General features: G+C 40.5%; 3 protein-coding genes across 3 annotated transcripts; 2 read left to right on the top strand and 1 right to left on the bottom strand.

Annotated features, from left to right (window-relative positions):
- The first annotated feature begins 3042 nt into the window (after positions 1–3042).
- LOC146978832 (forkhead box protein H1-like) lies at positions 3043–4197 on the top strand. Its single transcript, XM_085791859.1, has 3 exons — positions 3043–3287; positions 3382–3477; positions 3577–4197. Exons 1-3 carry the CDS (start codon positions 3156–3158, stop codon positions 4192–4194), a joined length of 846 nt encoding a protein of 281 aa, XP_085647985.1. The 5' UTR covers positions 3043–3155; the 3' UTR covers positions 4195–4197.
- A 1755-nt stretch (positions 4198–5952) lies between these two features.
- On the bottom strand, positions 5953–7163 carry LOC146978831 (forkhead box protein H1-like). The gene is made up of 3 exons (XM_085790403.1): positions 6919–7163; positions 6729–6824; positions 5953–6621 (listed from the first exon to the last, which is right to left on the bottom strand). Exons 1-3 carry the CDS (start codon positions 7048–7050, stop codon positions 6004–6006), a joined length of 846 nt encoding a protein of 281 aa, XP_085646529.1. The 5' UTR covers positions 7051–7163; the 3' UTR covers positions 5953–6003.
- Positions 7164–8962: 1799 nt separating this feature from the next.
- Positions 8963–11129, top strand: LOC146978830 (forkhead box protein H1-like). Its single transcript, XM_085791852.1, has 4 exons — positions 8963–9066; positions 9728–9944; positions 10039–10134; positions 10242–11129. Exons 2-4 carry the CDS (start codon positions 9813–9815, stop codon positions 10863–10865), a joined length of 852 nt encoding a protein of 283 aa, XP_085647978.1. The 5' UTR covers positions 8963–9066; positions 9728–9812; the 3' UTR covers positions 10866–11129.
- The last annotated feature ends 1250 nt before the right edge of the window (positions 11130–12379 follow it).

Genomic DNA, 12379 nt, shown 5'->3' with positions numbered 1-12379 from the left:
CACATTTGATTTGATTCATCATCATCATTGCACCTCTCATCACTGCCGAGGCTTTTCTCACCGAGAAGTGTGGACAGTCAGGGCTAGGACGGGTCAATACAGCAATGTCATCGCGGTCAAAGTTGCTGCTGTCCTTCCCCCTGTGTTTTAGTTTCTGAGACATTTTAGCAATACACAGGAGCAGGCTGAAGGTGCGTGACTCGTTCAGCTGATGGAGGTGTTTGCATACTTTATACAAAGCACTTGACATTCATCTAAAGGGCATGTTCAAACCTCTCCTTCCTCAAAAGGAGTTTATGGACTTATTCATCAACTACAGTCAAACATTCAGTAAAGGACAAACATCACAATAGGAGTTATCCAGAGTTCAGACTTTAGCTTACACTTGTGACATTTAGAGGATTTTGCACAAATTGAGTGAGAAAGCACAGAAAATTGAATATTAAGATTAAAACTAGGAGCAAAAGTCATGGTCAAAGATTCACCAGTAATTCAATACAAATATAAAATATATTTTAAAAGGCTCTTACAAAACAGATTTATGTGTAAACTCTCCGCTTCTTTGGAAATGATCTGTTATTACAAGCCCTAAGGACATGCCTTACGTTTCAATAGGACATCAGTATTAAAGTGTGTATTGCATGTTAATGGGACCTTTTCAGAAATGAACAAGGTTTGAATCGCAGGGTGGGGCCATGTACATGATAATAGATCCTGTCCTTTGGCTCACCTGGATGTTCAAAGGCTTTTAGACAGTCATCTGTCTTTGTTGAGTTTGTCTATTACGCCCATATCCACAGGGTTAACTGATACACCGTGGGGCCTGAAGGCTTCAAACCAGCAGGATTTAACAATTCATGACAGCCTGAACTACAAGGACTGAGCTCAACTATGTTTTTCGAGCTGTGTGTGAGCTCTTCGCTCCCCAGTATGTGACTCATCTAATATTTCGCGGCTCTTAACAAATGCACAGTTTCTAGGATTCGAGTCTATATTTTGCACCTTTTTAATTGATAGCAAATATTTATACTGGTAATTATTGTCAGAAAATGTATAGTATCTGAATTTGCATTACTAAGCTATTCAAGGTTTGAATGTCAGATTCTTGGCAGTACATGTATTAATTTAAACTTGTGTTATTGGATTATAACACTTGCAGCATTTAAACATATCAGATGTGCTTAAATGTTCTTTATCATGCAGATGTACTCATTCTGACAACTTGTTATAAGAAGTAAGAAAGAAAAAATGATAAGAATAAAAAGATGAACATTATATTCTCTCTTCATGCGAGAGACATCTGTGCAGAGTGGAGGTGGAACTGGCACATACTCAGTTGTTTGTGTCAAATGATTGTCAAACGGCAAACAGATGAAATCAGATATTTCACCTCATCGAGGGATCAAAAGGTTATTTGAACCTGATGTTTCCTAGTGATGGATGGACAGGCTGGCACCACTCATCTGTGGAGACAGATAATCTGTAGAGAAATCCACTTTTCTTTGTCAACCCACTCATGTTTTGTCAAGGTAAATGTTTTTATTCCAGCAGTTTTAATATTTCAAGTGAGCACACTGTATTACTTGTGTTATTCAAGGTAATAATTAACTCGCAACTTGTATTTTCATTTTCATTAGATTGGCAGTAAGAGGAACTCCTGGAAACTGGAGTCCAGTCTGATCACAGCAGCATCGTCATGTAATCAGAGGGAAGCTCATATGAGACGAGAATCACTGCAGTGTAAAATATATTAATAAGCATATTATTATTTTATCTAAGGTTGATATATGGAAATATGTTACAATTTAATCATTTTATCATGTTGCAATAAAAATAGTTTGTCTTTTGGGGACGTGATTCATGTAGAGACATTTAAAAAAAAACTTGGGTCATTGTCTTGGAAAACTGAAAACTAAAGCCTAGTATTTTAAAACTGTCTGCTCAGTCCAATGAGTGTGAAGTGAAGCTCAGATGAGGTGAGAATCACTGCAATGTGACCAAAGACGTCTCCATTCTCCATTCATAAACATTGTGTTTGCTGTAACTGTCACATTCCAGAGTTGATCACCTCATGTATCACAGCCTTTTGTCTGCACAGAGATTCACTTGTTTGTGAAGCAGCACATTAGTTTAATTCACTAAATATTCACTATTCACTCTTTAAATCACCTCTGTGCTGAATATTACACAAAGTCAACATATTGCTGAATACACCTGTAACTTACAGCAGATGGATTAGACTGTGTGAGGAGACAACAACTGAGAGAGAATCAACATCTTTAATTCTCAGTTCTTCAGTTCACAGTCAAAACCTGATGCTCCACAGGTCTGAATGTCAGTAAACTGCACGTTTTTAATCTCATCAAACAGATCTGGAAAATAATTTAGAATTTAAATGTGGAAATATACTGATGTGTCCATTCAGACCTGAGACCCTGAACATTTCAACACCATTTTCCAGTGGAAGATTCTTTAGTAGTTTCTTTCTTTTCAGGATGTTTTTATGGTTATTGTATAAAATAAATACAAAAATAAATGTTAAGTAGTTATATAAAACTTCAAAACAAAACTGAACTGAATGCCTGGAGCAGCAAAGGCTCTCAGGAAATTTGAATAATTTTAATGTTAATTTTACAGTGATTTAATCTCCATGGAAGAGAAGAAAAGATTTTTCAGAGGTTTACTAAAGAAAGTTACAGAGTTGTCTGACTTTTAGTCCGAATGAAAATGTCAGTTTTACTTAAACAGATAACAGAAATTGACAGTCTGATAGTTGCATTCAGGGACATTTTGATTTATACATGATAAAGGAAAATGTGACCTTCTTTCTAGTCTGAAAAGAAAAACACTTCAACAACAACTTTTAATCTTGTATTATGTAATATATAAATAGTAAATAGAGAAATGTCTCATTTATTACAAAGACTCATCCAAACCATGAAATGGATCATTACTGTGATCAGTGGCTCCACCTCCAGCAGTAACGGCTCATCTGCTCATGAAAAGGTCCTCATTAAGCTGCAGTGCACACCCTCTAATGTCCTATTGTCCCAACACCACTTATATCCAGAGCTGAGAACATCAGGGCCACATCTGCACTCAGTGACGTTGTGGTAGCTCTGCTCTGTGTGGGACCTGACTCTCCACGCAACAAGATGCAGAACACAAGTGAGAAGTTTGCAGCTCAGCTGCATCAGAGAGGTCTGTTCAGGAAGAACGCCACCTACCTGGCCAAGATCGCTGTGGTCCTCCAACACGCTCCAGGAAAGATGCTCACTTTTACTCAGGTAAGAAACAGCCAAACTGCTTCACTGACTATGTTTAAGAAAATGGAAACAATGTTTCATGTTAGACCTTAAATGTGACCTTGATGTTTTGTAGCTGATGGACAGGCTGGTGCCACTCATCTGTGAAGACAGGAAATCTGTGGAGAACAACATCAGAGTCTGTTTATCAACCCACTCCTGTTTTGTCAAGGTGAGTGTTTATTCCTGCAGTTTTAATGTTTCACATGAATTATGGTATTAAAGGACCAAATCATCCTCAGTGTGTAACAACAGTTGTGTTGTGTTTTAGATTCCAGTGGACCCAGATTCACTGGACAGTAAGAGGAACTACTGGAAACTGGACTCCAGTCTGATCACAGCAAAGATGGTGCGTCGTCACTTCAAAGGAATCCTGCAGCTCTTCCCTGAGTTGGCCTCCAAAGTGGAAACGGAGAACAGGAGCAGACCATCAGAGCAGCGCTCAGCTCTTCACTCTCCTGACCCTGCAGCCTGCACAGCTGTTCAGATCAGATGTGAGGTGAAGTTCAGCAGTCCTTTCTCCATCGAATCCCTCCTGAAGAGAGACAGTCCCTCAGCTTCTCCTCTGTCCAGTGTGCAGGTCGGAGCGGAGCAGCAGCCTCGGCCTGGACACAGAGGAGTGGGGACAGAGAGGAGTCTCAGGTGGGACTCTGAGGAGCCTCCTCTCCTTCAGGCTTCACCTGGAAGTTCCTCCTTCTGCCCAACAGGGGGCAGCACACACCATGGACTCACTGCTCATGGAGCTGCTAAGCCTATCAAGAGGATGTATGTGAACACAGAGCCCTCACTCCCTGTCTACATGAGAGCTGCTCCTTATTTCACCAGCCCACACAACAGTTACATCACTTACTCTGTACCAGCATTTACCCATGATGCTCTCCGTTTCTGACTGTAATATGTTCACTTTATGTTTTCAATATATTGTTCACCAAGATTATTTTTGTAGTCGTCATCAGGAAAAATAAAGTGCACAACATCCCACAGTTGTTTGACACAAACCGTCTTGATGCCAGTGATTGCTTATTTCCTTTTTCATGTTGATATGTGTCAAAGAAATGAATGTTCACTCATTCCTTTTTTTGGAAGTTGAGATTTACAAGCGTCACACCGACATAACCCAGCTAATCCTAATCTAACTCTAATAATTAGCAATAGTAAAACACAAAGATATTTACGGTGATAGATGTTAAAATAATTAACAAAAGCCCTGATAATGCACCAAACAGCATTTTCACTTCTATCCTCCATTTTTTTTAGTCATAACAGCAGTTGAAGCAAACATTAAAGATGAAATCCAGTTCCCCATTATTTCACAACAAACGGACATTTTTCAGGTTAAAACTGCAGGTCTAAAGTAAAGTGATAACAGCTGGAACAAATGAGGGAAAATGCAGGAATGTGGGTGATTAAATGAGAACAGTACTGTTAATTGCTCTTTTTTTACTTGAAGGCTTTTGGCAACATTCCAGTGATTCTCACCTCGTCTGACCTTCACTACAGTCTGACAGACTCACGGGAGTGGCCACACAGAAAGGACATTTGGTGACACACACAGTAAACGTGTAGAATCACACGGCATGTATGATGAAACTGTGTTGTCACATCTCAACCTTCCCCACGTGGTTCTCACATTAATCTGCAGGTATGAGTACTGAAGTGTCTCACAACGATTTAGACTAAATAGTAATATTTACATTAATACTTGGGATATTTACACATTTAAAGGAGCAGAAGATGTGAAAAGTAGCCAAGTGCAGGACTCATTTTCCATTTTATTCTGTTATACAACCTGGAAATATCAAACGACCACATTTATCAGACTGATACAGTTACTGTGCTGATTAAAAGCAGCTGTAACTAGCACCAGCAGTTATCCAATAAGCTTCTATACTGTGATAGGGGATTATAACACTCTGATAAGGGCAATTCCTGCATAATGACTACATTAACTTTTATCAGGTACATACACAATTGAGTTAAACTTTGAATACAAAACTTTTATTAGTGTTTTTTTTTTTTTTTTTTTTTTTACAGTGGTTGTCATTAGGATAAGAGTTATTAGTCTCTCTTGGGGGAAATGTGTAGTGTTGACGCAGCACAGTATACAAAAGAAGAAGCTGCTAAATGTCAAAATAATAGTCCTTAGAAAAAGATAAGATAATAATATATGTGGAAATAGATAATGCAAAAAATAGCCAAAGAGTGTATATCACGCTGTTGGTGTATGCTCATTATTTCACATGGGGAGTTTGTCAGTTTTTAGTTAGTGCGGTGTCCTGATTGCAGTGTTTGTTGAAGGTTATGACAGCAGCAGAAGGGGAAGATCTCTCCTGCAGCAGCCTGCCGCTGCCTGAGGGAGCTGCTCAATGCATCACTACCTTGACTTAATTAGAGAATCTGAGAACCTCTTCCACTGCTAGGGAGCAGTGAGAGAATTTACTGATCAGTGCACCAAATGTTTGAACAGTAAGTAACAGACTGAGCATAGAGATTATGGGGTTGTTTTCAAAAGAAGCTGCACTGAAAACTCAACGTGTGAGTAACAGCTTAACCCTTGAACCCTGGACAATGCTGTGTAAGTGTCTGTGACCTCAATGTCTGACCAATATTATTTTACAGATAACTGTTTCATGTTTTTATTTATTGAAAACATAAAGTGCTCCAGAAAGCTGTCATGTCAGGTGTGAACATATTACAGTCAGAAACGGAGAGCATCATGGGTAAATGCTGGTACAGAGTAAGTGATGTAACTGTTGTGTGGGCTGGTGAAATAAGGAGCAGCTCTCATGTAGACAGGGAGTGAGGGCTCTGTGTTCACATACATCCTCTTGATGGGCTTAGCAGCTCCATGAGCAGTGAGTCCATGGTGTGTGCTGCCCCCTGTTGGGCAGAAGGAGGAACTTCCAGGTGAAGCCTGAAGGAGAGGAGGCTCCTCAGAGTCCCACCTGAGACTCCTCTCTGTCCCCACTCCTCTGTGTCCAGGCCGAGGCTGCTGCTCCGCTCCGACCTGCACACTGGACAGAGGAGAAGCTGAGGGACTGTCTCTCTTCAGGAGGGATTCGATGGAGAAAGGACTGCTGAACTTCACCTCACATCTGATCTGAACAGCTGTGCAGGCTGCAGGGTCAGGAGAGTGAAGAGCTGAGCGCTGCTCTGATGGTCTGCTCCTGTTCTCCGTTTCCACTTTGGAGGCCAACTCAGGGAAGAGCTGCAGGATTCCTTTGAAGTGACGACGCACCATCTTTGCTGTGATCAGACTGGAGTCCAGTTTCCAGTAGTTCCTCTTACTGTCCAGTGAATCTGGGTCCACTGGAATCTAAAACACAACACAACTGTTGTTACACACTGAGGATGATTTGGTCCTTTAATACCATAATTCATATGCTCATGTGAAACATTAAAACTGCAGGAATAAACACTCACCTTGACAAAACAGGAGTGGGTTGATAAACAGACTCTGATGTTGTTCTCCACAGATTTCCTGTCTTCACAGATGAGTGGCACCAGCCTGTCCATCAGCTACAAAACATCAAGGTCACATTTAAGGTTTAACATGAAACATTGTTTCTATTTTCTTAAACATAGTCAGTGAAACAGTTTGGCTGTTCCTTACCTGAGTAAAAGTGAGCATCTTTCCTGGAGCGTGTTGGAGGACCACAGCGATCTTGGCCAGGTAGGTGGCGTTCTTCCTGAACAGACCTCTCTGATGCAGCTGAGCTGCAAACTTCTCACTTGTGTTCTGCATCTTGTTGCTTGGAGAGTCAGGTCCCACACAGAGCAGAGCTACCACAACGTCACTGAGTGCAGATGTGGCCCTGATGTTCTCAGCTCTGGATATAAGTGGTGTTGGGACAATAGGACATTAGAGGGTGTGCACTGCAGCTTAATGAGGACCTTTTCATGAGCAGATGAGCCGTTACTGCTGGAGGTGGAGCCACTGATCACAGTAATGATCCATTTCATGGTTTGGATGAGTCTTTGTAATAAATGAGACATTTCTCTATTTACTATTTATATATTACATAATACAAGATTAAAAGTTGTTGTTGAAGTGTTTTTCTTTTCAGACTAGAAAGAAGGTCACATTTTCCTTTATCATGTATAAATCAAAATGTCCCTGGATGCAACTATCAGACTGTCAATTTCTGTTATCTGTTTAAGTAAAACTGACATTTTCATTCGGACTAAAAGTCAGACAACTCTGTAACTTTCTTTAGTAAAACTCTGAAAAATCTTTTCTTCTCTTCCATGGAGATTAAATCACTGTAAAATTAACATTTAAATTATTCAAATTTCCTGAGAGCCTTTGCTGCTCCAGGCATTCAGTTCAGTTTTGTTTTGAAGTTTTATATAACTACTTAACATTTATTTTTGTATTTATTTTATACAATAACCATTAAAAACACCCTGAAAAGAAAGAAACTATTAAATAATCTTCCACTGGAAAATGGTGTTGAAATGTTCAGGGTCTCAGGTCTGAATGGACACATCAGTATATTTCCACATTTATATTCTAAATTATTTTCCAGGTCTGTTTGATGAGATTAAAAACGTGCAGTTTACTGATAATCAGACCTGTGGAGCATCAGGTTTTGACTGTGAACTGAAGAACTGAGAATTAAAGATGCTGATTATCTCTCAGTTGTTGTCTCCTCACACAGTCTAATCCATCTGCTGTAAGTTACAGGTGTATTCAGCAATATGTTGACTTTGTGTAATATTCAGCACAGAGGTGATTTAAAGAGTGAATAGTGAATATTTAGTGAATTAAACTAATGTGCTGCTTCACAAACAAGTGAATCTCTGTGCAGACAAAAGGCTGTGATACATGAGGTGATCAACTCTGGAATGTGACAGTTACAGCAAACACAATGTTTATGAATGGAGAATGGAGACGTCTTTGGTCACATTGCAGTGATTCTCACCTCATCTGAGCTTCACTTCGATCACACTCACTGGACTGAGCAGAGTTTTAAAATACTATAGTTTTCAGTTTTCCAAGATAAATTCACAGATAGTTTTTTTCATTATCTTTTTGTGAATCAATGTGCAGACAAACAACTTATATTGCAACATTATAAATGATTAAAATGTAATTGTATATTAATCTTGTGTGTATTGCAATGATTCTCACCTCGTCTGAGCTTTAGATCACACATGGATTTATAAACTGAGCTTGCTAGTCTGTTGCATTTCTTTTTCTTTCATCTGCATTTATTGCACTTGAAATGTAGTTGCTGAAAACTAGATGAATGCAACTTCATTTAAAAAAACAAATTATTGATATTAAGCTGTGAAATTGGTTTGTTTTTTTGTCTGAGAAACACTTTTATCTCAGCAAAACCAACTGTTTCACTTCAGGCATGTCAGGAAACTGCGCCATTTTATTTGATCATACTTAAATCAAAGGCTCCCTGAATACAACTAAGATAGTATAAGTGTGTGCTGATTTGTGTTACCATGCCCAAAATAGTATATTTACATTTTCATTCAAACAAAAGTTCAAACATACCTACAACTTTCTTGCTTAAAACCTGGAATTTCCTTGAAATCTGGATTGATCTTTTCCAGGTTTAACAGTGTTACAGAGATAACTGAACCATGTTCTTTGAACTGACCCCAGAGCAGCTGAACGTCACACCTTCAATCAAAGTTAAGTGAAATCAGCTGCTGTGGTGTTTGGTCAACATGGAGCCCCACAGACTCACATCCATTCACCTGCATCAGTGACTGAAGCTCTTGCAGGCAGCATTCAGCACAGGTAATGTGTTCATGTTTCTGAATGAGGATCAACAATGCAAATGACCTTTGCTTAACTTTAAAGTCGGCTGAGCGATGTGCAAACTGTTGGAATGTGATTAGATTGCTCACTGGAATGTCAGTGTCAATCATCTGAGCTGTGTATTGTTGTGGCTTCGGAGGAGAAAAACAAATGACATCTACACAGTAAGTTGAGATCTAAAGCTAAGCTCAAAGATTCTTAAAAATGATTTTACTCACACACTGATCTGAGATCAACAGCAGACAGCTTATTTGTGTCAGCATCATGAGCTATTTTCCTTTCAATATTTTGTATATTTTTCCTCTGTCGCTGCTGATGAGGCCGGTGCCCTCAGAGTAACAGCTTTAATTTTAAATCCAATTTTGACATTTAATCTTAATGTATTTATTTTTTTTTTTCTTAGGTAATGTTGGAACTGTGTTGTGTTAGATCAAAGTATGACTCACAAAGTCATACTATGAATCACAGAGGCATATCAGAGTCAAGCACATTCAGATATGCTGATGAACATTTGGAAACATTACTGTGATCAGTGGCTCCACCTCCAGCAGTAACGGCTCATCTGCTCATGAAAAGGTCCTCATTAACCTGCAGTGCACACCCTCTAATGTCCTATTGTCCCAACACCACTTATATCCAGAGCTGAGAACATCAGGGCCACATCTGCACTCAGTGACGTTGTGGTAGCTCTGCTCTGTGTGGGACCTGACTCTCCAAGCAACAAGATGCAGAACACAAGTGAGAAGTTTGCAGCTCAGCTGCATCAGAGAGGTCTGTTCAGGAAGAACGCCACCTACCTGGCCAAGATCGCTGTGGTCCTCCAACACGCTCCAGGAAAGATGCTCACTTTTACTCAGGTAAGGAACAGCCAAACTGTTTCACTGACTATGTTTAAGAAAATGGAAACAATGTTTCATGTTAAACCTTAAATGTGACCTTGATGTTTTGTAGCTGATGGACAGGCTGGTGCCACTCATCTGTGAAGACAGGAAATCTGTGGAGAACAACATCAGAGTCTGTTTATCAACCCACTCCTGTTTTGTCAAGGTGAGTGTTTATTCCTGTAGTTTTAATGTTTCACATGAGCATATGAATTATGGTATTAAAGGACCAAATCATCCTCAGTGTGTAACAACAGTTGTGTTGTGTTTTAGATTCCAGTGGACCCAGATTCACTGGACAGTAAGAGGAACTACTGGAAACTGGACTCCAGTCTGATCACAGCAAAGATGGTGCGTCGTCACTTCAAAGGAATCCTGCAGCTCTTCCCTGAGTTGGCCTCCAAAGTGGAAACGGAGAACAGGAGCAGACCATCAGAGCAGCGCTCAGCTCTTCACTCTCCTGACCCTGCAGCCTGCACAGCTGTTCAGATCAGATGTGAGGTGAAGTTCAGCAGTCCTTTCTCCATCGAATCCCTCCTGAAGAGAGACAGTCCCTCAGCTTCTCCTCTGTCCAGTGTGCAGGTCGGAGCGGAGCAGCAGCCTCGGCCTGGACACAGAGGAGTGGGGACAGAGAGGAGTCTCAGGTGGGACTCTGAGGAGCCTCCTCTCCTTCAGGCTTCACCTGGAAGTTCCTCCTTCTGCCCAACAGGGGGCAGCACACACCATGGACTCACTGCTCATGGAGCTGCTAAGCCTATCAAGAGGATGTATGTGAACACAGAGCCCTCACTCCCTGTCTACATGAGAGCTGCTCCTTATTTCACCAGCCCACACAACAGTTACATCACTTACTCTGTACCAGCATTTACCCATGATGCTCTCCTTTTTCGTTTGTGACTATGTTGTTTGTTCCTCCCAAATTGCACTTTTTATGGTTTTGAGTGTAAGATACAGCGCTGTGAGATTTTTCTTTTAGCTCGGACACACTTAAAACCGCACAAGGCCTGTACTGTATGTGGTCTCATGTGTGTCTCGCTGTGTTCTTGAGTATTTTACTTGTGGCTTTTTGCATTGAGGTCAGCATAATATGACCACACAAAGGCAAATGGTATTTTCATTTGAGCTTGACAACACACTTAACAATTATTAAATGTGTTTTTTTCTACATCCTGGTACTTAGGAATTTTTTTCTTCACCATGAAAATGTTTCACTGCATGCAACTGACCAAGGAAGACCACAAACCAATTTGAACCTTGTTCCCTGTGGCTGCATCACCCTATTTTAGAGGCTGACATAATACTGAGTTGACTGACCAGAGTGGCGAGGTTGAACTGAGCAAATATGTAGCAGATGAAATGTTTGCTTTTCTATTTGCAGCACATCTGAGGCACTCGGTACATTGTCTGATTTGAACCATGGCCTATTTAGTCCATTTGAACATTGACAGGTAGTGGTCAGTGGTCTGTTAATTAGAGGCAGCAGCAGTATAGAAGCATCTGGAAATTAAAGAGTCGAGAAGCAAAGTGTTTCAGTGTGCAGATCTAAATGTACTAATTAAATGTTTAGGCTGGTGGATCAAATTATTGATATAATGCACTATAAAGCCTCAAATGCTTGTGGACTAGAGTGGAGTCACACAAGCAAACCCTTCAGCCATATAGGATTTAGAGGACAAAGGCCAAGAGTCGGGGATTATGAAATAAAATACACAATCATGACATATGGAGCTCTGACATACTTCCACACAATCTGAATACTAACACAGACTGGTCTGGGTGGTAAACCGTCACTGCTGTTAGGTCACGGAGAACTCATGAGTACAGACAGGACAGGTTGTAATTTATGACAAGTTAAGCAAGGACATGTGCACCTTATTACATGAGAGACTGTAAATAATCTGTAAGTAAGAACAGCCTAGAGCAGGCTACAGGAATTTTTTAAAAGATCCAGTCAGACGGAAGATTTCACATATTTAACATGTTTTAAAGATGATAAAGGCCAGGGTTGTGGGAGCCCTCCACCACTTGCCACCAATACTACTGACTATTTTCAATGCTTGAGTATTAGCATATCTAACCACCTGTCTCATGGGACATTTCGAGTGCTCTTGGAGGGCCCTCTGCTGTCCTTAGGGGGCTTAAGGGGGCATTAAATTTACATATGCCTCGTTCCAGTTCTGACTGCTAACTCTACACCATCCAAAATTTCTAGTTAGACTTAAATGTATTTACAGCCCAATGGGTGTAATTTCCACTAGGCAGCACTCTTGAGTTAAATGGCAAAGAACTTGAACGGTGACCCCACTACCGGACTACCTGCCCCCCACCAAGGTCAGGAATTTCTTGCAGATGGCATCATACCATGTGAGTCTATAGTCAATGGCATTGTGAGGGTGGTCTGTCATGAGACC

Source organism: Trachurus japonicus, chromosome 11, assembly GCF_045865225.1.
Source record: "Trachurus japonicus isolate A0001 chromosome 11, Traja_1.0".
Taxonomy (NCBI): domain Eukaryota; kingdom Metazoa; phylum Chordata; class Actinopteri; order Carangiformes; family Carangidae; genus Trachurus; species Trachurus japonicus.
The sequence above is the reverse complement of the archived record's forward strand: the minus strand, read 5'-3'. Positions and strand labels throughout refer to the sequence as shown.